At 41.9% G+C, this 25,547-nt stretch overlaps 1 protein-coding gene and 1 non-coding gene across 3 annotated transcripts in view; both read left to right on the top strand.

Moving 5' to 3' along the window:
• The window catches only part of ATP6V1E1 (ATPase H+ transporting V1 subunit E1), a 34,472-nt gene continuing 8,925 nt past the window's right edge, over positions 1-25,547 (top strand). For both annotated transcript variants that reach the window (XM_044914975.1, XM_021690511.1), the window contains exons 1-4: positions 1-152; positions 5,855-5,920; positions 11,854-11,963; positions 12,587-12,653. In XM_044914975.1, the coding sequence (XP_044770910.1) occupies positions 120-152; positions 5,855-5,920; positions 11,854-11,963; positions 12,587-12,653 (276 nt within the window). In that variant the 5' untranslated portion in view covers positions 1-119. The remainder of the gene's footprint in view (positions 153-5,854; positions 5,921-11,853; positions 11,964-12,586; positions 12,654-25,547) is intronic.
• Positions 9,297-9,500, top strand: LOC123324995. The gene has a single exon (XR_006540165.1). It is a non-coding gene; the product is annotated as a small nucleolar RNA SNORA74 (small nucleolar RNA).

Below are 25,547 nucleotides of genomic sequence, written 5' to 3'. Positions count from 1 at the left end.
GGAGTTATAAAACGAAGGAAGTCGAAAGCTCCCCTGGATTTTCTTTTCCCCTTCCTTCCACCGCCCCCTTCCAGCCTAAGCTAGAGCCAGTGGGCCTCCGGCCTAGCAGAGCTTTCGCCATGGCGCTCAGCGATGCTGACGTGCAAAAGCAGGTAGGACCTGCGGTTAGGTCTGGTGAAGTCGCAGTGCGGGTCCGGGGGTGGCGGACTGGAGGACGCGGGCCTCGGGCAGCCCAGATGCCGGAGGAGGGTCCCTTACTCCAAGTCTCCCGGGCTTAGTAGGCTGTCTGCAGGAGGGGAATTTGACCTACAGCTCCTGTGTCTTCAGCTGCGGTTTTGTGCGCCGCCTTCTTGAATGTGCTGGCTTTTTGGCTTACACCTCGGCGTTCCTTGTTTTCCCAGGGTATTCGCTGTGGTTAAAGCAGAGAATTGAAAACCGGGTTTAAATGCAAATCGAATGCAAGGATTGAAGACCTCCTTTTCACTTGATTTTTAACCCTGAGGGAAGGGTTCGCAGTACGATAAAGAATGCTGACGGGAGAGTTGCTTCCAATGTTGTTTTGAGGTCATTCATTGAATTGTTAATCTTCATTTTGGAAGGATCTCCTCTATCATAATGAATTGTAATCGTTGGTCTCTCACTAGTGTGTACGTTAATGTTTATTAATAATAATGCAGAATTCCTCTCAATTTATGAACGCCAGCGCCAGCGTTTGGCACAAAGTAAATAAGTTAAGGTTAATGGAAAAAATTATGGAAGTCGTGAACCTACATCATTTTTGCAAGTGTATCAGTCCTGGGAAACTAGGGTTTTTTGTTTGTTTTGCTTTTTTGTTTAGTTTAATGTGCCATACCTTCAAGTTGTAGGCATTAAGAAAGTTACAATTAGAAAGACTCCCAGGAAAATATATTGGCATTGATAGGCCTGTAACAAACATGGGAAAAAATGGTTTCCATTTGCCCTGCCAGAGATATTCTGAAACCATGGTCCTTGAATTTAGTAGTCATATTGCCAGTAGATTTTTCAGAGAAGGAAACTTATGCCTGCAATTTAATCTTTATAGTTTAGAGAACTAAGTATTTCTTTTTGAAGTACTAGGAAAATTCTCTGACTAAAGCTCACTCACTGGCTTATGAATCTTCTTAAGTGAGCAATAAAATGTTTTTTCCTTGGATATTTCCATTTCCTAGAAGATGACTTTGCATTTTATTCTTAATCTAACGTGCACTAAGAAAAGTGGAGTGTTTCTTCACCCGTGGTCTCCTGCTAATAATCACAAAGGGAAATTGTGTAACAAAAATAGCATCTATGGATAAGATTAAGAAATCTTATAATATTCTTACAAAACAATGGGGTTTTTACATTTATTACTGCTGCTTCTGATTTTTACTATAGGAAAAACTTGGTGCAGTGGAAAAGTACAGTGTCCTCCACATCTTCTAGTAGTCACAGTTACAGTGCTGATTCTCTTTTTCCACTTGTTCCTTCATCATCCCCCCTACCCCTTTGTTATAATATATTGAAGAAAAAGCCTTCCCCAGGAAAAACATAAAGTGGTGTATTTCCTTGGAATCTAGACCAAAACCATTTTTTCTTTCTATAAAATTGAAAGATGAAGGAATCTATGGTCTCTACCCTTCCACGCTACACATAAGCTCCATAAGGGCAGTGTGTTTTGTTCCCTGTATTCTCAGGGCAGTGAATAGACCAGGCACCAAGCACATAACAAGTGCTTATAAATTGCGGATTCCTTGACTTCTTCCCCATTGTATTAAAATGTATGTATATTTGCTTTTTTGTCTGGGGAGTAATGTTATTTACTTCATCCAGTTTTTGAAGGAATCTGATTTCAAAAAACTTAAAACCCAGTAGGGTTAGCAGGAAGATGAAAAGTATCTTTTAAAAAGGAGGTAGTCTCCTTTTTTTTTTTTCTAATTTAAGATTTTTATTTATTTATTTGACAGAGAGAGACACAGCGAGAGTATCTTTTAAAGGCCAGATTTTTCTGCCTTAGGGGTGGAGTTAAATGTCCTGAAGGGCTTGACTATTTTTCTTGTTGGAACTCTTGAAGACAGAATATGATCATGTTGGCTGTAAACAGCCTTCTCTGACCTGGGTTAAAATGAGTGTATTGCTCTAGGCTGTGCTGATCTAGTCAAATCTGGTAGAGGGTCCAGCATGAGTGATAAAGGCAGATAATGCAGGTTTGAATCAGGGTTCACCTCTACAGGCCCACTGTGCCTTGTAGCATTTATAAACACCTGTTTTGATTACTGTATTAAACTACTTTTAAAATTCCAAACTGAGTTCAGTAAGGCTTCAGACTGAACTTGTGGAGATACCATTCCTTACCATGAACACACCAATCTGTGGGGGCTAATCCTTTTAGCAAAGTCACAGTGATTTTCTATACAAAGTACTTTTGGATTAGGTACCCCAAATATTTCAAGGCCTGAGATTTTATAAGTATTGTATTACCTATGAAATAGGCTTTGATTATCATAATTATTTTGGTTCCTCAAGCATAGGGTAGTTGCTAAGAATTTTGACAAAAAAGAAATCTTCCCTTTCAAACCATACTGTTTTTTCTTTAAGACTTTGATGCCACGAGGTTGGATTATTAATGCACTTTATATTTTTTAATTTTTTAAAATATTTTATTAGAGTGTGCACGCGATAGAGCACAAGTGGGGGGTGGGCAGAGGGAGAGGGAGAAGTAGGCTCCCCGCTGAGCAGACGCGGGCCTCCATCCCAAGACCCTGGGATTATGACTTGAGCCGAAGCAGACGCTTAACCAGCTGAGCCAGAGAGGCGCCCTGTCGTTGCCCTTTTTATTTTATTTATTTATTTTTAAAGATTTATTCATTTGACAGCACAAGCAAGGGGAGTGGGAGGGAGAGGAAGAAGCAGACTCCCCACTGAGCAGGGAGCCCGATGCGAGGTTGACCCCAGGACCCTGGGATCACCACCTGAGCAGAGGCAGACACTTAATTGACTGAGCCACCCAGGCGCCCCTATTAATGCCCTTTTTTAAAAAATGTATAAAACACATAACAAAACTTAGTTATCTTAACCATTTTTTTTTAAAGATTTTTATTTATTTATTTGATAGAGACACAGCGAGAGAGGGAACACAAGCAGGGGGAGTGGGAGAGGAGAGGGAGAAGCAGGCTTCCCGCGGAGCAGGGAGCCCGATGCGGGACTCGATCCCAGGACCCCAGGATCATGACCTGAGCCGAAGGCAGACGCTTAATGACTGAGCCACCCAGGCGCCACCATCTTAACCATTTTTAGCTGCACAGTTCAGTAGTGTTAAGCATATTCACATTATTGTAAAACAAATCCTCACTCACCTGTGTGTACATTAGATTTATGGTATCTTTGTGGTACCTGGAGAAGCTGGGAATTGTTTCCAGATTGTTAAACTCTAAAAAGTACTTGGGATATCTCAGGAGGCTTAAAATACCAACAGGTTCTCATTCATTCACAAATGTTTATGAGCACCCCCTACAGGGGTAGTTGTTCCATGTTCTGGTGTTTTGGTGATGTAAAAAATAAGATCTCTATACTCATGGAACTTAAGTGGGAGAATTAATAAATACAGGGAATTAGGGGCTCCTGGATGGTTCAGTCAGTTAAACATCTGACTCTTGATTTTGGCTCAGGTCATCATCCCAGGGTCGTGAGATAGAGCCCTGCTTCGGGCTCCGAGCTCAGCTCATAGTCTGCTTGAGATTTCTCTCTCTCTGCCCCTACCCCCGGAGGCGTGCTCTTTCTCTCTCTCTCTCTCTCTCAAATAAAGTCTTTTTAAAAAATAAACACAATGATTAATGACCTAGAGATTATTGGTATTTTTTAAATCATCTTTTTTTACTCATCATTTCTTCAGATAGAGCCCCTATGAAATGAAACTACCAATGAGTTTGATTAGCCGTAGTACTTGTATATTCACTTGGGTGTTATTTTTACATCTTCCACTAGAGATAGTACTTCATTTATGAGTCTAAAAAAAAGAAAACTTCATTTTTGAGTCTAAATTGGTTCAGAGACCCCAAGCCCCATTCAGAAGACTTCAGTGGACTTTATTCTCTGATTGTAGCCAGAGAAGCCTTATAACAGGTACCTCACCTTATAGTTTAGTTGTGGATAGGGACAAGTAAGCAAGGAATTAAGAATATGTGTTTAGGTAGAGGACGTGCAGAGGGCCCTAGGTGCACATTGGTGAGAAATTCAGGAAAGATTGGCCAAAGGAGGTGACAGTTAAGCAAGAAGAATCCCGAGAACTTAGCCAGTTTGAAGGGAGGGAGAAGAGTATTCCAAGTGGAAGGAGCAGCATATTTGAAATCTTGGAAGTGAGGAAGAGGGTGGTGAATTTAAGGAACAGAAAAACAAATGTTTAGTAGGACAGGAACCAAGAGTCTGAAGAGTGGCAAATGGTGACGGTTATGTTTCATATGATGCTGGCAAGGTAAGCATTGACCAGATCACGTACCTTCTAAAATCTTTACACTTTATCGTAAAGCAGATGGGGGGGGGGAAGAGTGTGATAGATCATGAAATTGGCATATTTATTTTTTTATTTATTTTTTAACAATTTTATTTATTTATTTGACAGAGAGAGAGACAGCAAGAGAGGGAACACAAGCAGAGGGAGTGGGAGAGGGAGAAGCAGGCTTCCCTCTGAGCGGGGAGCCCGATATGGGGCTCAATCCCAGGACCCTGGGATCATGACCTGGGCCAAAGGCAGACGCTTAACCGACTGAGCCACCCAGGTGCCCGAAACAGGCATTTTTAAAGGATCCTTCTGGTTGCAGTGTAGAGTTGATTAGGAAACAAGGCTGAGGGCAGGGAGACAAAATTGGAAGCTGTTGAGATGGTGGTAGCAAAGACTAGGATAGTGGCTATGAAGATGGAGAAATGTGGACAAATTAAAGAACTATTAGAATTGATAGCACTTGGTGGTTGATTGGATGTGAGGACTGAGGTACAAGAAAGGGTCAAGGTCAGATGTTGGTGCTAATCCTCAAGATAGAGATCTTAGTGGGCAGAGGGGAAGTGATTAGCAGTTCATTATTGAGTGTGTTGGATTTAGGTTCCTGTGAGTAGGCTATCTACAGAGCAGTCTAGGAGGCAGAGGAAGAAGAGGATGGCACTGAAGGAGGACAAGGAAGTCATGGAAGCAAAGGGAAGAGATTGTTCTTATTCGAGAAGGGAGGGTTGACCAGCATATCAAAAGATGCTGAAAGATTGATTAAGGCCAAGATTTAAGGGCTAGGAGATTATTGTCATTTTATGAAAGTAATTTCAGTGAAGTGGAGAGGGTAGAAGTCAGATTGAAGTATGTTGAGAGTAGGAGGTAAGAAAGTTGAAAAAGTATGGAGCACGTGGCTGGCTCAGTAGAGCATGTGACTCTTGATCTTGGGGTTGTGAGTTGGAGCTCCATGTTGTGTGTAGCGATTACTTAAAAATAAATCTTTAAAAAAAAGTTGAAAAGGTAAATATAAATCTGTTTAATTATAGACGGAGAAGAGGAAAAGAGGGTGCCGGCTGAAAGGGGTATGAAGTAGAGGAGGATATATACTCAGTCCTCCCTCCCCCATAGACTCCATGTTCCTTGAGAGTAGGGTAATGTTCTGTGTGATACTGAATATTGTGTCTGGTCCATTTGCTAGAGCAAATTCCAGATTGTAAGATACCTGAAACCAGGAAGTACCTCATTTGTCCTTGTACACAGTGGCTGGCACATAATATACTTTCAGTAAATGATTGATTATTGAATGAATCAGAAAAGATGTATATATTTTTTTTGTTATAGTCAAAAATAAACTAACCTTTTCTTTCTTCTTCCTTCTAGATTAAGCATATGATGGCTTTTATTGAACAAGAAGCCAATGAGAAAGCAGAGGAAATAGATGCAAAGGTGAGACTCCCATCTTGTGGGTTCAGGAAGTTCTCAGAATTTCATAGTGTGGCTTTGCTAAGCAGTAATTAGTAAAATTGCTTCACAACACATTGTATAGGACTGCTAAGAATGTGTCTTATCTTTAATGTTAAAAAGTAAATTTTCCTGGGCAACCTTCTCCGGTCCCCTCCCTCTTTGGGAGCTTTGTACTATCACTCAGTAAACTAATTAATTGATTAATTTTCCTTTCTGAACATTCTAATTGCCAATAAGTATCCTGAAATTTTATGGTAGGGAGTAGAAAAGTAATAGATAAATTTTCTCATGGAATCTGGAATCTAGACATTTAGCATCTATGACTAATTAATGATAGTTGGTTAGGGGAGGGTATAGTATTTTTATGTTGTTATTTTTCTTTTTCATTAATTTGTGCTTGTTGAAAAAAAATAATAGTTTGGAAGTGTATAAGGTATAAAATGAAAGCCCCTGTCCATTACAAAGGTGATACTTGGTCAGCAATTTTGAAATTTTATAAATATTTCCATTTGCAGTTTGTTTATACACAGTATATCAAGTTGTTCTTTTCCCTAAGTATAATCATAATGGGTAGAATATATTGTTTAATACATTATTTTCATTATTTTTTTTTTTTTTTTTTAAGATTTTATTTGAGAGCGTGAGAGCAAGCCGGGGGAGAGACAGAGGGAGAGGGAGAAGCAGACTCCCTGCTCAGTGGGAAACCTGCTTCTCCCTCTCCCACTCCCCCAGCTTGTGTTCCCTCTCTCGCTGTGTCTCTGTCAAATAAATAAATAAAATCTTTAAAAAAAGTAAAATAAAATGAGCTAACTAGAGAACAGAGAAGCTAAATGACTGGCCCAAGATCACACAGCTGGTACTTGCAGAGGAGATCCCTAGCCCAGCACTTCCTAGTTAGGCTGATACCTGAGTTATAATCTGTTAATGGCATCCATATGCCTTTGTAGGTTAACTTTTTTTTTTTTTTTAATAAAAATAAAGGCTATCAGGGGTGCCTGGGTGGGTCAGTTGGTTAAGCGTCTGCCTTCAGCTCAGGTCATGATCCCAGGGTCCTGGGATTGAGCCCCACGTTGGGCTCCCTGCTCAGTGGGAGTCTGCTTCTCCCTCTGACCTTCCTCCGTCTCGTGCTCGCTCTCACTCACTCACTCTCTCAAATAAGTAAATAAAATCTTAAAAAAAAAAAAAAACTTAAAAAAAAATAAAGGCTATCAGGTGAGAGTATGGAAGCAAGAACTTCGTATTTCCTTCAATGACTCCAGAAGAGCAGGAAAAGAGGAAAAGGTAATTTTTATTTTCTTAAATTTTTTTTAAAGACTTTATTTATTTGACAGAGAGAGAGACAGCGAGAGAGGGAACACAAGCAGGGGGAGTGGGAGAGGGAGAAGCAGGCTTCCCGCAGAGCAGGGAGCCCGACGCGGGGCTCGATCCCAGGACCCTGGGATCATGACCTGAGCCGAAGGCAGACGCTTAATGACTGAGCCACCCAGGCACCCCATGGAAAAGGTAATTTTTAAAAACCTACACTGACAGGGGCACTTGGGTGGCTAAGCATCTGCTTTCGGCTCAGGTCATGATCCCAGGGTCCTGGGATCAAGCCCCACGTCGTCGGCGGGTTCCCTGCTCAGCAGGGAGCCTGCTTCTCCCTCTCCCCCTGCTTGTGTGCCCTTACTCTCTCAAGTGAATAAACAAAATCTTGGGCGCCTGGGTGGCTCAGTTGGTTAAGTGACTGCCTTCAGCTCAGGTCATGATCCCACAGTCCTGGGATCGAGTCCCGCATTGGGCTCCCTGCTCTGCGGGGAGCCTGCTTCTCCCTCTCCCTCTCCCCCCTGCTTGTGTTCCCTCTCTCGCTGTGTCTCTCTCTATCAAATAAATAAATAAAATCTTTAAAAAAAAAATAAAGAAAATCTTAAAAATATATATATAAATAAAAAAAATAAAAACCTACGCTGACAAGCACGGTTGTCATGAAGATAGTGCCCTGGGAAGCAGGTGGTGCTGCAGTGCCAAGTGGGACAGAACGAGGTTGGTGTTACACGAGGTGCAGGAGTAGGGTCCTGTCCCCTGGCAGATGCTGCAGGAGTGACGTTGTTTACAAGCTCCTCTGTTGTATCCAGAAGCGCAGTCAGGCACACAGTGGTCCCCCAGCAGCAGGTCCCGGGCATTCTGGAAGCTCAGGCAGAGGCTGCTGGTGTTGTGGAGATGAGCTGCGCAGCGCTGGTGCAGAGGATGGGGGTCGTCAGTACTATCAACATTTCCGCCAAGAACTCTGAGAGCTCTAGCACGATGTGCCCTCACTCACAGTGCTCCTGAGCTCCAGTGTAAAAGTTATTTAAAAATAAAATCTTAAAAAAAATTTTTTTTATCATTTAAGGAAGAAAAGACTCTTGCCTACCACTACTATAATCTTTTTTTTTTTTAAGACTTTATTTATTTATTTGACAGAGAGAGACACAGCGAGAGAGGGAACACAAGCAGGGGGGAGAGGGAGAAGCAGGCTTCCTGCCAAGCAGGGAGCCCGATGCGGGGCTCGATCCCAGGATCCTGGGATCATGACCTGAGCCGAAGGCAGACGCTTAACGACTGAGCCACCCAGGCTCCCCACCACTACTATAATCTTAACAGCTGATGGAGTATTGTTTAATTTTGTTTGATGGTCATAGGAGCACTTCAGTTTCTTGTATGACTAGTGCCCTTATTTCCCTCTGGGACAAATGTAGAAATTCTATTTCAGCTGATAAATGCATTCCTATTTGAAATAGTCTTATATCGAGATGCCTGAGTGGCTCAGTCAGTTAAGTGGCTGCCTTTGGCTCAGGTCATACATGATCTTAGGGTCCTGGGATTGAGTCCTGCATGGGGCTCCCTGCTCATCGGGCAGTCGGCTTCTCCTCTGCCTGCCATTCCCACTGCTTGTGCGCTTGCTCGCTCTCTCTGGCCAGTAAATAAAATCTTAAAAAAAAAAAAACATTGTATCTCGTATAACACAATCATCTTTATTTCCCATGATAGGTATAGAAAAAAGCTGTTAGGCACTTCTTTTCATTTATTTATTTGTAAAGATTTTATTTATTTATTAGAGAGAGAGCACCAGGGTGGGGAGGTACAGAGGGAGAGGGAAAGCAGACTCCCCGCTGAGCAGGGAACCCACTGAGCCGAAGTCAGTTAGATACTTAACTAACTGAGCCACCCAGGTGCCCCAGGCATTTCTTTTAGAATATAAAAGCTCAAATACCTGTGCCAACCATTAAACATTCAAGTGGACGACTCTAGCTAACTTTGTAAAATCATTTCATACTGCTTAAAAATCATAGACATCTGACACACTGGTAAGATCACGTTTTAAAAAAATGACCGCTCTTCCAGCAGCAGTCAGCTGTCCAGATAGAGCCATTCCTGTGATGGTGTTACACTGCTGGAAGAGGGCTGTCCTGTCGTCTTCCTCCAGTGGCTTCTGTCGCTCTTCTGGTGGCGCCTGCCGTTGGTGCAAGGCAGAACTGTGCTTCCTTGAGAGGGTGCTGAGCGTTCACTCTGGCCGCTTAGCTCTAGTCCGGGAGCAGACACAGTATACCGCATGCTTTCTCTGCATGTCTAGTTAGACCGCTTTTTCTTTCTCTTTGAGTATTTCCCTTTAATCCTGCTTTATATTCTCTAATATTCCACACTTTGATTTTATTTGATATCCTAAGTATATTCTTCCCCCAGAAAACTTAATTGCAAGCTAGTTTGTCCGTTAAAATGTTTTGGATTTTTTTTAACATAGATCAGTTACTGTAAACTTCTTTATAAAATATATTCTAGGTTGTCATTCAAAGTCTTTCTATATTTGATTTATACTTAATAATAAGAGTTTTCTGGGGCGCCTGGGTGGCTCAGTCGGTTGGCGCTAGGTTTTCTGGCTTTGTTCTGTAGCACATTTGGAGCCATCATTGAGAAAACAGGAGGTGCAGAAGATGACCTTAACACAGAAACAGCTGGAACTGTGACAGGCATGTTGTATATATGTACAGGCGGTCTTTGAGGGGTAGCACAAGGTGCTCTAGCAGGACTAATGCTTCCTAGCCTCTGCACACTATATAACTGGGAGCATACGAAAGCCTCCTTGCTCCAACAGTCACTCTGAAGATTTTGACAACTTATGAATGGAGGACACTTTAGTAGTCATCTAGATCAATTTATACATCAGCCTGGAGTTATTCTCTCTTCCTACAATTAGTTTGAAACATTGGAGATTCCAGTTTGCTGTGATGAAGATTCATGGATGGGGGCACCTGGCTGGCTCAGTCAGTAGAGCATGTGACTCTTCATCACAGTGTCATGAGTTCCAGCCTCATGTTGGGCATAGAGCTATGTCCATAGCATAGCTCTATGCTATGGGCATAGCTCTAAAAAAAAAAGAAAAAGATTCATGGATGGTTGACCAGGACTGGCACGCCTTCCAGCCATTGAGTTAAAGCCAAAACCCTCTGGTAGCTGAGTAATGTGGTTTTCTCCTACCCCCTGCACTGGAAAACTACTTACTCCCAGAATTCAGGTCATGATTGTTGTTGTACTGTATCACCACATTTGTTTATTTAATGATCTGAAACTGTAATGTTGCTTTGTATTCCCAGTAAAATAGAAAAAAATTTAAAAATTTAAAACAATTAAAAAGTAACTGCTCAATAATTTACACTCATAAACAACTTACATTTATATAACTTATAATTTTAAAAGGACTGTTAGATTTATCTTACTTATTTGACCTATGAGGAATGAATACTGTTCTATTTATTTATTTATTATTTATTTATTATTATTTTTTTAAATTTATTCATTTGAGACAGAGAGATACAGAGAGAGAGAGAGAGTAGGAGCAGTGCGGAGAGGCAGAGGGAGAGGGAGAAGCAGACTCCCCACTGAGCAGGGAGCCCGATGCGGGGCTCGATCCCAGGACCTGGAGATCATGACCTGAGCCAAAGGCAGACTCTTAACGACTGAGCCACCCAGGCGCCCCCTATTTATTTTTTTAAGGGGAGGTAGGGTGGGAGAGGCAGAGGGAGCGAAAGAATCCCAAGCAGACTCTACGCCTAGCTTGGAGCCCAACGTGGGACTCGATCTCACAACCCTGAGATCGTTACCTGAGCTGAAATCAAGAGTCAGACACGTAATCAACTGAGCCACCCAGGCACCCGAAGAATACCATTTTAATTATTTTATAAGGGAGGACTAAGACTGAGATTACTTGACCAAATTTTTTTAGGCAGTAACCCAGATGTAAGCTCCAAATTCTGTAGTCAAATGGATTAAATTTAGAATACATAATGATTTTTTTTCACATACAGAATCTTCTATCTGAATATATCCTTTGTAACTTTGTGACTGGGTACTGTTATCTTTTTTTTTTTTTTAAAGATTTTATTTATTTATTTGACAGAGAGATAGCGAGAGTAGGAACACAAGCAGGGGGAGTGGGAGAGCGAGAAGCAGGCTTCCTGCCGAGCAGGGAGCCCGATGTGGGACTCGATCCCAGGACCCTGGGATCGTGACCTGAGCCGAAGGCAGACGCTTAACGACTGAGCCACCCAGGCGCCCAATCTTTTTTTTTTTTTTTTTAATTTTTATTTTAAGTAGGCTCCACACACCGTGGGGGGCTTAAAATCATGACCCTGAGATCAAGAGTGGTATGTTCTACCAACTAAGGCAGCCAGGCGCCCGTGGGTACTATTATCCTAGATCAAATTTTTAGTTTTCTGGTTCATCATTTATGTCGAAAATCGTTGGTTATCCCTTTTGAGTAAATTAGAAATAAATTTTGAAGACAAGTCATAATAAACTAACTATTTTTGATATGGAATACAGTGCTGCTGGTTGCCAGCTGCTTAAAATAAAACTCAAAATCTGGTGTAATGAATTAATAATAATTGTTTCCTTGATAGGCAGAGGAAGAGTTCAACATTGAGAAAGGTCGTCTTGTGCAAACCCAAAGACTGAAGATTATGGAATACTACGAGAAGAAAGAAAAGCAGATTGAGCAGCAGAAGAAAATGTACGTAGATCCTCGTACCGTATTAGCTAAGGAAGCTTTAAAAAGTCAGTGGGACGGGGTGCCTGGGTGGCTCAGTTGGTTGAGTGACTGCCTTCGGCTCAGGTCATGATCCCGGAGTACTGGGATCGAGTCCCGCATCGGGCCCCCTGCTCAGCAGGGAGTGTGCTCCTCCCTCTGACCCTACCTCCTCTTGTGCTCTCTCTCACTCTCTCTCTCTCTCGAATAAAAAAAAAAAAAAAAGTCAGTGGGACAAGAGGACAGAGCAGGTGCTTTGGAGTCAGGCAGGTATGGGCTCAAGTCTTAACTGGACCACTTAATATACTTGTATGACCTTGGGCAAGTTGTGTAATTTCTTTTTCTTCATTTGTGAAAATGGAAGCATCACAGGATTATTGAAAGAAAGTTGTAATAACTGATATGAAAGTGCTTGCCACTTGGTAAGCACTCAATAAATACTTTATCTTTGAAAATAAGTTGGTAGAAACCACTAAATGTATTTCAGTGGGGTTCTCTGAGGTATATACAAAGAGAAGTATCTGTACATACAAAGGAAGCTGTATATTTATTTCTCTGCAGTTTTTTTCTTACGCTATACTGATACTATTTTTCCATACCTTTTGCAGTCAGATGTCTAATTTGATGAATCAAGCAAGGCTCAAAGTCCTCAGAGCAAGAGATGACCTTATTACAGTGAGTAATTTGCTCCTATTACAAGATTATAAAATGTTTATTCACTTACCTATTATAGAGAATTCACTAGTTAGCATTAGCGAATTAAGGAGTTGAATGATTTCTAGAGAGAAAATATTTGGTCAGCAAATCATTATACTAGGTTTTGTAATAAATACAAAGTGAAGGGTGCCTGGGTGGCTCGGTTGAGCGTCCGACTCGATTTTGGCTCAGGTCATGATTTCAGGGTCATGAGATTGAGCCCCGAGTCGGGCTTTGCCCTCAGCATGGAGTCTGCTTGGAATTCTCTGTCTCCCTGTTCCCCACCACCATGCGCTTGGGAAGTATTGTCTTCTAAGGAAGAAGTTAGAAACCTACAGAAACATACCACTTAGTTGAGAAAGTTTAAAGGTATTCACATTAGCCTACCTGGCTCAGTTGGTAGAGCATGCAACTCTTGGTCTCAGGGCTGTGAGCTTGAGCCCCACATTAGGTGTGGAGTTTACTTAAAAAAAAATTGTGTTCACATAAAGGTATTTGAATTATATTTTAGGAACCAACTAGGATGCCTGCTGTCTTCACTGTTCTTCATTGTTATATTGGAGGCCCTAGATTCCTTTAAGATGGAGAAATAAGAATTATATACAAACTGGGAAAGAATAAAGATTTTTTGCTGATGTGATTTCCCACACAAAAAAATACATCTAAAAAGTAATAAGAACTAGTAATTAGTTTAAAATGGTGACTGGTGTGGGGCACCTGGGTGGCTCAGTCGGTTAAGCGTCTGCCTTTGGCTCAGGCCATGATCCCAGGGTCCCGGGATCCGGCTCCCTGCTCAGCGGGGAGCCTGCTTCTCCCTCTCCTGCTCCCCCTGCTTGCGCTCTCTCGCTCTGTCAAATAAATAAAATCTTAAAAAAAAAAAAAAAAAAATGGTGACTGGCTACAGAGAGAATATACAGAAATTAATAGTTTTTCTGGATCCCAACAATAACCAGTTAGCATGTTAAAAAAAAAAAAAGATTCTTTATAATGGTTACAAAAATTACCAAATTATTATGAATTATTAGTAAATAAGACCTAAATGAAAAAACTATATAAAACTAAAAGTATAAAACTTGAATAAATGGAAAGCATACCATTTTCTTAGAAGATTAAAGAAACAAACTAATATTGTAAGCTATCAATTCTTATTAGGTTAATCTGGTGTGGCAGCACTGAGAATGGACTTGGTGTGTCAGTGTTGACACATTTTGTAGGGAGACTTTCCAGACATTGACTAATGGTTGACTTCTCTTCCAAGTCCAATGCTAAATACTGAGTTTCAGACCTGGCTAACTAGGAGAATGGTGGTTCTATTAATGAAATGGGAAGTTAGGAGGACAAACTTTTTTGGACATACTTTAAGGGGCCAAGAAACCTCCAGTTGGAAATGTCTGTCAGGATGGTAAATAAGGGGCTGAAATTCAGGACAACAGAGATCACTTATTAACATAACTCATAATACTTCAAATTCGAATGCTTTTAAATTCTAGGAATGTGTGGGGCATCTGCCTTTGGCTCACGTCATGATCTCAGGATCCTGGAATCGAGCCCCATTGGGCTCCCTGCTAAGCAAGGAGCCTGATGTGGGACTTGGTCCCAGGACCCTGAGATCATGACCCAAGCCTAAGGCAGACGCTCAACCAACTGAGCCACCCCGGTGCCCCATAAATAAAAATCCTTAAAAAAAGTTAAAAAATAAATTCTAGGGGGGCACCTAGATAGTTGGTTAAGCGACTGCCTTCGGCTCAGGTTATGATCCTAGAGTCCCGGGATTGAGTCCCACATCAGGCTCCCTGCTCAGCAGGGAGTCTGCTTCTCCCTCTTCCCTACTCCCCTCTCATGTGCTCTCTCTCTCTTTCTCTCTCTCATTCTCTCTCTCTCAAATAAATAAAATCTTAAATAAATAAATAAATAAATTCTAGGAATGTGGGAAAATAGGAAATCTGTTGCTAAGTTATCTTCCCACATGGGAATGAATAGTTCATCCTTTATAAAATACCAAAAAGAGGACTGGAGAGCTTTTTGTGGAAATGTTGACTGCAAAATACCTCAGGACAGCTGTTACCTAGTGTCTTCACTAAAATGTTGAGTTTCAGTAATCAGTGGTTGGTTTCCTTCCACAGGATTCAAATTTCTTTAGCAACCTGATTGACATAGTTTATAAGTTGGACTTGGAATAATAACCACCTTAGGGGGGTGGTTTCTTGTAGAAGAACTTGGGCTTTAAGAGTATTTCAGCTTTGGGGTGCCTGGGTGGCTCAGTCGGTTAAGCATCTGACTCTTAATTTCGGGTCAGGTCATGATCCTCAGGATCATGAAATCGAGCCCCATGTGGGGCTCTGCGCTGGGAATGGAGCCTGCTTGGGCTTCTTTCTCTTCCTCTCTCTCTGCCCCTTCCTCTGTCAGGGGAAAAAAAAAGTCTTTCAGCTTTGCCATGTTAGTTTGAGTAAATTATTATTTCTGACCTTCAGTTTCCTCTTTGGTATGTATTAATTATGATACTTGGTTCAGAGGGCTGGGTTTTTTGTTTCCTTTTTTTTTATAGTTTTATAATTATTTAAAAACCAAATTTATTTTTGGGCTCCATGCTGGGTGTGGAGCCTGCTTAAAAAAAAAAAACCAAATTTATTTTTACACAAGTGTTATATATAGCACATTAAAAAATCTAAAGAATCAAATCCATAAAGGTTTATGCCAACAAATGTCAGTTTCTTGGCCCAATTGAAACACAGGGTTCTTAAGCTCTTACGAGGATTGAATGCAAGAACGCATTTAATTCCTCTAGCTTAACACTGGCATATGGTGTTTATTTAAGAAGTGTTACTTGCCTTTCTCCACCTCATTTCCTCCAGGTGGTAATCCTTCTTTGAATAGGTCTTGATAGTTGAAATATTCTCCCAGCTTCTTGGTGCCTTTGCTCTTAAAGCCCCTGGACCATAAGTTGCTGTATCTTTGATAAATGCCCAGAGTCAAAAATGACAACTGTGACAACTACTGGGTAGATGCTGTTATTTGTACAATTCAAGAGTTTAGAGACCTGTAACTTAAATATCTCAGCAGCATTCCTCAAGATGAGTGCCAAGGGTTATAGCACATATTGTTAAATGTTATAATTTGACCAGTTAATAGGTGTAGTATTTGCTTTATCTGGTTTTATGCTGCCTTTTTTGAAGATTAATGATACTAAAAGTGGGAAAGATCCTAAGAAAGGTCATCTCTAATATACTATAGAAATGCTTTTGGGGCGCCTGGGTGGCTCACTTGGTTGGCGACTGCCTTCGGCTCAGGTTGTGATCCTGGAGTCCCGGGATCGAGTTCTGCATCGGGCTCCCTGCTCGGTGGGGAGTCTGCTTCTCCCTCTGACCCTCTCGACCCTCCCCCCTCTCATGTGCTCTCTCTCTCAGTCTCTCTCTCTCAAATAAAATCTTTTAAAAAAAAAAAAGAAAAAGAAATGCTTTTGATAATATATTCTCTAATGGTGTACTTGTCTTAGATGGCAAACAGGTTTTATAACCCAAAGTAAACAGCTCAGTATTTTAGTAGATCTGACTTCACTTCAAATTAAAGTTATTATTTTTTCTTGTCCTTATTGTTTGCTTGACCTAATTTTTTCTTTTCTTTTTTTTTTTTTTTTAAAGATTTTATTTATTTATTTGACAGAGCGCGAGAGAGGGAACACAAGCAGGGAGAGTGGGAGAGGGAGAAGCAGGCTTCCCGCTGAGCAGGGAGCCCAATGCGGGGCTCGATCCCAGGACCCTGGGATCATGACCTGAGCCGAAGGCAGACGCTTAACGACTGAGCCACCCAGGCGCCCCTGATTTTTTCTTTTTTTAAAGATTTTATTTATTCCCTGCTCCACGGGAAGCTTGCTTCTCCCTCTCCCACTCCCCCTGCTTGTGTTCCCTCTCTTGCTGTGTCTCTCTGTCAAATAAATAAAATCTTTAATTAAAAAAAAAATTTATTTGGGGCACCTGGGTGGCTCAGTTGGTTAAGCGTCTGCCTTCGGCTCAGGTCATGATCCCAGTGTCCTGGGATCGAGTCCCATATCCGGCTCTGCTCGGCGGGGAGCCTGCTTCTTCCTCTCCCACTGTCAGCCTGTCTGCCTACTTGTGCTCTCTCTCTCCCTCTGTCAAATAAATAAATACAATCTTTAAAAAATAATAAATAAAGATTTTATTTGTCAGAGCACAGGTGGAGGGGAGGGGCAGAGGGAGAAGGAGAAGCAGACTCCACACTGAGCAGAGAGCCTAGGGCAGGGCTTGATCCCAGGACCTCAAGATCATGACGTGAGCCAAAGGCAGACACTCAACTGACTGAGCCACCCAAGCACCCCTGATGTTTTCTTTCTAAAAAATTTTTTTAGGGGCACCTGGGTGGCTCGGGCGGTTAAGTGGCTGCCTTTGGCTCGGGTCATGGTCTGGGGTCCTGGAATCGAGTCCCACATCAGGCTCTCTGCTCAGCAGGGAGTCTGCTTCTCCCTCTGCCTCTGCCTGCTGCTTTCTCTGCTTGTGCTCGCTCTTTCTGTGTCAAATAAAAATAAAGAAATCCTAAAAAAAATTTTTTTTTAAAGATTTTATTTTTAGGGGCGCCTGGGTTTTATTTTTTAAAGATTTTATTTATTTTTGCAAGGGGGAGAACACAAGAGCACAAGTGGGGGTGGGAGGAGGGAGGGCAGAGGGAGAAGCAGACTCCCCACTGAGCAGGGAGCCAGATGTGGGGCATGATCCCAGAGTCCTGGGATCATGACCTGAACTGAAGGCAGACGCTTAACCAACTGAGCCACCCAGGTGCCCTAAATCCTTTTAAATATAATGAATTACAAGTTTGGCTTTTAGAAGGAAATTTTAGGTGTCATGGATAGGAAACTAATATCTAAAATTTAGATCATTTACTTAATCAAATATCTGATATGCTTACCAAGTGGCAAGCACGATTTTTATTACTAGAGTTATAATAAAATGGAGTCCTTGCCTTTGTGGAACTTAATATCCTAGTAGGTAAGTATGACTTGTGGTTTAAAAAAAAAAACAAAACAAAAATTTGGGTTTTTTTTTTTCCTTTTTTCTACTTCTCTGTATTTTCAACTTCTCTGTATTTTCCACTTTTCAGTACCAGTGCTTGTCAACTTTTTTCGCCCTCTAGAATATTTACATGATTATTTTATACTTGAATAACCTTTCTCATCATACACAGTGATTTTCAAATTTTGAGGGAGAGGATGTAGAGAGAAAGCACAGTTGTATGGAATGAACATTTTGTAATTGGAAAAGATCCAACTTCACATCGTTTTTCAAAATAAAGTTTGTGTACCAGGGGGCGCCTGGTCAGTTAAGTGTCTGACTCTTCATTGCAGCTCAGGTCATGATCTCAGGGTCATGAGGTTGAGCCCTACATTGGGCTCTGCACTGGGTGTGGAGCCTGCTTAGGATTCTCTCTCCTTCTCCCTCTGCCCCCCCTCCCCCCCCAAAAAACCAAAATATAGTTATCCACCATTTTCTTTAAGAGATGGGCTAAGGGAAGAGGCTTACATTTTATAAGTTTGAAACACAAAGCAGCAGTTTCAGGTCATATCACACATATCTTCCCCAAATTTTGCCAGAGAGTTTGTCTGCTTATTTCCGAAATTGTCACAAACAAAATTCTGTTTCAGTACTATCATCATCTTTTAGTTTTCACTATTCTATTTTCACTTTGTAATTTAGCTGGGTTGCCTTCATAAGCTATTTGAACTGAATTCAAAGTATACTTATATTTGGCTTATATCCTGCTGGGCCCTATAGCAGTCTGCATCCAACTGGATTGAGACAAGAGTGTATATCTGTACTATAGCTTTTTGAGTGTGAACCTTAAAAAGAATATGGAACTTATCCTTTGGCTGACTCTCTAATTTTAATGAGCATAAAAATTACCTGGAAGACCTTGTTAAAATGGGGATTCCCAGCCCTATTTCCAGAGAATTTTATGTTCTAGTCAGGAATCAGCTTAAATAAGCAGTCCAGAGCACCCTTGATGCAGTGGTCTGAGAACCACACTAAGAAATACTGCTTTAGGCTTACATTTTTGTTAGAGAAGGAGCTGGTAACAGTGGGAACAGACAAGGAGGTTTGGGCTTACCTCTCAGGTCAAGAAGTAGGAAAGCCTAAACCATGGTAGCAGCAAAAGAGATAAAGAGAAGGCAGGAGCCTCATTGCACAGATCCTACAAAGGTAGTTGTAGGACTTGGCGACTTTCAGGTTGTGATGAGTGAGCGGAAAGAACTAGTCAAGAGAGACTTAGGGTTCCTGGGGTAGGCAACTGGATGGAGGGATGGAGATTAGGAATAAGAGGAGCAGGTGAGGGATGGTGATAAACCTTGGAGTTGGAATAGCTTTAGGAATCCAAGTGAACAGATAACGAGTTGGGCTTATGAGAGAGGTTGGGACTTTTTTTTTTTTTAAGATTTTATTTATTTATTTGAGAGAGAGAATGAGAGACAGAGAGCATGAGAGGGAGGAGGGTCAGAGGGAGAAGCAGACTCCCTGCCGAGCAGGGAGCCCGATGCGGGACTCTATCCCGGGACTCCAAGATCATGACCTGAGCCGAAGGCAGTCGCTCAACCAACTGAGCCACGCAGGCACCCCGGGACTTTTTTTTTTAAGATTTTATTTTTAGGGACGCCTGGGTGGCTCAGTCATTTAAGTATCTGCCTTCAGCTCAGGTCATGATCCCAGAGTCCTGGGATTGAGTCCCGCATTGGGCTCCTTGCTCAGCAGGGAGCCTGCTTCTCCCTCTGCCTGCCACTCCCTCTGCTTATGCTCTCTCTCTCTCTCTCTCACATACACACACACACAAATAAATAAAAAATCTTAAGATATTATTTTTAAGGAATCTCTACATCCAGTGTGGCATTCAAACCCATAACCCCGAGATAAGAGTCACACACTCCACTGGCTGAGGCAGCCAGGCACCCCAAAAGGTTGGAACTTCTAAATGGACAACACACAGGTCCCAGGTAGAGCTGTGGGTATGGATGAGATCACCAAAGTTGTGGATGTCAAATTATAGGGCCATGTAAACAAACTGAGAAGCATATATATATATATACACACACACATATATATATATATACATATATACACATACATATCTACACACATATATATTTACACACATATTTATATATATATATACACATTTTTTTTAAGTATGCTGTATCCCCAACATGGGGCTTGAACTCACAACCCCACGATCAAGAGTTGCATGCTCTACCAACAGAGCCAGCGAGGTGCCCCAAGAATGCAGCATATTTAATAGGCAGGAAATAAGAGATTGCTAAGGAAACATGAGGGAAGAGTAGTCATGTTGGAGGAGAATAAGAAGCTAAAGGAACAGAAAACTTCAACAAAATGATAATCTAATATAGTATCTAATGCTGCCAAGAATCAACATAGGAAGAGCAAAGAGATTTGGCAATCAAGGTGTCATTTCTGACTTTGCCAGAGCGCTTCATTTTCATTAATGAAGGCAGAAAGCCAGACTAACGGCCTGAAAGATGAGAAGTGACTGTGGCTTGAGGAGCTGAAGGCAGGGTGTGTGGCCTCTTAAGCAGTAGGGCTGTGTGAGCCGTCTGTGTTCTGATCTCTTTCTGGAACACATGTGAAGTCGCAAGTCTTCTGTAGCATGCAGCTTGAGTTCAGTATACAGTTGAGCTTTTATTTTTTTAATTTATAATGAGAATTGTGTGAAAATAAACATTTGTGTAATTTCAGTTGTCCTAAAGACGCTGATTTCCGTGGGCCTTTGCCAAGTCTTAACTTCTTGCCATCAAGTTTTTTACAGTTGAGCAGACTCAGTAAGAGGTCTGGAGGAATGGGGAGCCAGACTCGGAACTGACAGAGCACACAGGTTACATATACATCGGGGCATACATACGTGCCCCGATAAATGGGTTTTATTTCTAGTTTTATCCATAGAGTAGGAAGTTAGGTAAGACAGGGAAGTTGTCAAGCAGTTGGATAGAAAGGGATATTGACAAATGATAGAAGGAAGGGGAAAAATAGAAAACCAGGGTAAAAATGAAATCAGCAGGCTATTTTGCTATCAAAATTGGTCTTAGTTACATAATCCTTCAGTTACTTTTGTCTGCTATTTATCTTTTTTCCTTGTCTGCCCTGATGTTTTCTAGGTTTAAGAGTACAAGCTTTGGAATCCCTGTGAAATCTGAATTTGTATTTCCTGGTATCAGCTGTTTGGTGGGCAGATTTTTTAGCCCCTTCGAACCTTCTGTTCCCTATAAAACGGGGGGGGAAAAAAAAAATAACACCTGAAGCTTATCTAGAATTAAATTAGATAATCTAGGTAAAGTGACTAGTATAATGCCTAACACAAAACACATCTTTATTAACACTTCCCTAAACTTCACAACTTACTTAAAAATTGCTAGAAGATATACACTAACATATAAATTCTGATTCATCGATCCTGAAGTAGAGTTCTAGTTTTGTGGTTAAAGAGAGATGAAATAGAAATGTCTTCCAGGGAGGCCAGCTGACTCATCAAATTAGGCGGGACGGGGAGATAGGATTTTTTTTTTTTTTAAGATTTTATTTATTTATTTATTTGACAGAGAATGAGAGAGCACATGAGAGGGGGGAGGGTCAGAGGGAGAAGCAGACTCCCTGCCGAGCAGGGAGCCCGATGCGGGACTCCATCCAGGGACTCCAGGATCATGACCTGAGCTGAAGGCAGTCGCTTAACCAACTGAGCCACCCAGGCGCCCCGGATTTTTTTTTTTTAAAGATTTTATTTATTTATTTATTTGAGAGAGAGAGAAACAGTATGAGAGGGAGAGGGTCAGAGGGAGAAGCAGGCTCCCCGCTGAGCCGGGAGCCCGATGTGGGACTCGATCCCAGGACTCCGGGACCATGACCTGAGCCGAAGGCAGTCACTTAACCAACTGAGCCACCCAGGCGCCCATGGGGAGATAGGATTTTGATGTTGACATCATAATCGGGTTTTGGTTTGCTACTTTCCGGACCAGAATCCTAATATTTCCAGAATCCTTAGAGGCAGTTATGTTGAAGTGGGCAGATAGGCCCTTCCAAAACACTGATACTGGTATGTGAGCTGACACGTGAACTGCAATAATATACACATCTCTCCTTGGAAAAGCTGCACGGGGAGCCAGATGATAATCAGAGAGTTTGAATTTAGAATGAAAGATTATTAGTCACTAAGATATTAGTGGTTTGTAACATTGTTGATCATAATTTACTTTTTTCACCTGTGATGACCTATCTGTCAAGTGGATGGGAATACTTAAGACAGGGACAGTACAATTTATATCAGTTAGATTTCAGCCTTCTTAGCTGGACTTTGGTTTATTTCGACTTCCCTACATCCTTGATTGGAGTTGTAGGTGGTGTTAAAACTTCTCATTTTACCCGTTTCCAGATTTTTATAGTGGGTTACTTTTACAGATGGCTAGTACTGCTCTTTAAAAGTTGACTATCTAATTTTATTCTCTTAGAGCAAACCAACCCCCGTACTCCACTCGTCTTTGCTTGACGATTGTTGATTGGTCCATTCCAGCATGAAGAGAAAAATGCTGGAGGGATTCCTTGGTGAGGAGGAGACATTTCAGCCAAATGTCTCATATACAGTATATGCTTTAAATCTTTGTGCCCATAAGCTTCCCAGACTGTAAAGCCTTAAACGACTTCTTAACCAGGCTGTTAGGATTTAATTAATAACACTTCTAGGGGTTAGGTTGTTCCTCATGGACACCTAAAATTAGAGGTTGATTTTTGATCATCTCTCTCTCTTTTTTTTTTTAGGATTTATTTATTTTTAGAGAGAGTGCATGCAAGTGGGGGGAGTGGCAGAGGGAGAGAGAGAATTTGCAGCAGACTTCCCGCTGAGCGGGAAGCCTGAGGGCTTGATCCCACAACCCAGAGATCTCCACCCCAGCCGAAATCAAGAGTGGGGTGCTGAACCAACTGATCACCCAAGCAACCCTGATTGGCTCTTAATAATTTCACTATGTTCATACAGAAATTTTATTTATTTTATTTTTTTTAAAGATTCTATTTATTTGGGAGAGAGAGAATGCGTGAGTGAGGAGAGGGCCAGAGGGAGAAGCAGATTCCCCGCTGAGCAGGGAGTCAGACGTGGGTCTCGATCCCAGAACCCTGGGATCTTCACCTGAGCTGAAGGCAGACGCTTAACTGAACCACCCAGGCGCCCCCAGAAATTTTATTTCTAAAAATGTTCTGTCCGGGGGCGCCTGGGTGGCTCAGTTGGTTAAGTGACTGCCTTCGGCTCAGGTCATGATCCTGGAGTCCCTGGATCGAGTCCCGCATCGGGCTCCCTGCTTGGTGGGGAGTCTGCTTCTCCCTCTGACCCTCCCCCCACTCATGTGCTCTCTCCCTCAAATAAATAAATAAAATCTAAAAAAAAAAAAAAATGTTCTGTCGGGGCGCCCAGGGTGGCTCAGTCCTTTAGGCAGCAGACTCTTGGTTTCAGCTCAGGTCATGATCTCACAGTTGTGAGATCTCACAGTTGTGCCTTGGGCTCCATGCAGACAATGGAGCCTGTTTGAGATTTTCTCTCTTCTCCCTCTGCTCTCCCCACCCCCTTGCTCATGCGCATGTGAGCGCACTCTGTCTAAATAAATAAATTAATTAATTAATTCTCTCAGGGCATCATGTTCTACCCAGTTTTTTTAACCCCCCAAAATAAATTTTCTCACTTTTTTCTTTCCCCCTTTTTTAAGATTTATTTTTATTTTTTAATTTTTTTTAAGATTTTATTTATTTCTTTGACAGAGAGATAGCACAAGTAGACAGAGTGGCAGGCAGAGGGAGAAGGAGAGGCAGACTCCCCGCTGAGCAGGGAGCCTGATGTGGGGCTCGATCCCAGGACCCTGGGATCGTGACCTGAGCCGAAGGCAGATGCTTAACCGACTGAGCCACCCAGGCGCCCCCTCATTGTTAACTTTAAATGTATTTTGGTTTTCATCATCAAAACAAAATGGGGCCCTACTGAGTGCGGTGCCTAATATGGGGCAGGGCTCGATCTCCTGACCTGAGCAGAAACCAAGAGTCCAGTACTGGGTGCTTAACCGAGTGAGCCACCCAGGCACCTCATAAGGATTTTTCTTTTTTTTTGGACAGTTGTTGAATTCAGTGAAGATAATCTTAAGGTATAGAATAATATGTGAAGTAGAATGTTTCTTTTTTAACCATCTTGCTTACTTTTTATTTATTTATTTATTTTAAAGATTTTTATTTATTTATTGAGAGAGAGAATGATAGAGAGCATGAGAGGGAGGAGGGTCAGAGGGAGAAGCAGACTCCCTGCCGAGCAGGGAGCCCGATGTGGGACCCGATCCCGGGACTCCAGGATCATGACCTGAGCCGAAGGCAGTCGCTTAACCAACTGAGCCACCCAGGCGCCCTTATTTGCTTTTTAGAAAACAGAAATTTTAGGGGGGCCTGGGTGGCTCAGTCATTAAGCGTCTGCCTTCGGCTCAGGTCATGATCTCAGGGTCCCGGGATCGAGCCCCACATCGGGCTCCCTGCTCGGCGGGAAGCCTGCTTCTCCCTCTCCTACTCCCCCTGCTTGTGTTCCCTCTCTCGCTGTGTCTCTCTCTATCAAATAAATAAAAAAATCTTTAAAATAAATAAATAAATAACAGAAATTTGAACTAGTTGCATTATAGTCTCTAATGACCTGGTGTCTCAGAACACCTTCATAAAATTCTTGGGGGTGGCCAGCTACAGATTAGAAATCTACATGCTCATTATTTAAAAATTTTTTTTTAATTTTAAATGCTAATTATTATTTAAAATTTTTCTTAGTTTGTTAGTACATTAGAACCAGTTTTCATGTGAAAGTGTGTGTGTGGACTTTTATTCGCTGTCTAATGTCAGAATTGACAGGAAGTTGTTGCCTTGCAAAGTCAGTCTGTAGAGGCAGAGGGCCACCAGTCTTCTATACCTGCTGTTGAAGGCTTGGAATCTATTTTACTTCTTATTAAAAGTTTTTTTTTTAATTGGCCCTAAAGTGAGTACTTCTGATTTTTTTGGGGGGGGGGGAAGATTTTATTTATTTGACAGAGAGAGAGAGAGACACAGCGAGAGAGGGAACACAAGCAGGGGGAGTGGGAGAGGGAAAAGCAGGCTTCCTGCTGAGCAGAGAGCCTGATGCGGGGCTCGATCCCAGGACCCTGAGATCATGACCTGAGCCGAAGGCAGACGCTTGACCAAATGAGCCACCCAGGTGTCCCAGTACTTCTGATTTAAAAAAAAAAAAGTACTTAGTAGATGTCAGATGAAATAAATGTTCGCTTGACATTAGCTGCATGAGTGAGTGAGTGTCAAGAGTGCCCTCGCCTCCGCGCGAACCATGGAGCAGAGAGCTCGCTTCAGGCGTCTTGCACGGCAGTGGTCTCAGAGGGGTGGGGATCAAGGGTAGCTCTCAGAAACAGATAAAGGACTTTTCAGCATGGAGGGCTACTTCTTCCTTTCCACCCTCTCTGCCCAAACTCTGATTGGCCTCTAGGTGAGCATGTGTCTCTCCTTCTTCCTTAAAGTACCAAGAAACATAGCTTTCCAGAGATCATACTAAGTAGAATAGACTGTAGAACAATTTGATTCAGAGGCATTATCTCTGCCTTTTAAAAGACCTGACCTCTTTTCACCAGTAAGCCAGTAAATGCTTATTACTTAATGAGTAATTTCCATTGTATTCTCTCAACCATAAGCAATTTGTTTCCTGATAATCCCTTTTAATTTTTATTTTAGTTATTTTTATTATAGAAGTCAATGTTTATTATAGACAAATTAAAAAATACAAATTAGCATAAAGAAAATTGAAATCGGGCACCTGGGT

The sequence above is a fragment of the Neomonachus schauinslandi genome, chromosome 5 (assembly GCF_002201575.2).
Source record: "Neomonachus schauinslandi chromosome 5, ASM220157v2, whole genome shotgun sequence".
NCBI classification, from domain to species: Eukaryota; Metazoa; Chordata; class Mammalia; order Carnivora; family Phocidae; genus Neomonachus; species Neomonachus schauinslandi.
The sequence above is the reverse complement of the archived record's forward strand: the minus strand, read 5'-3'. Positions and strand labels throughout refer to the sequence as shown.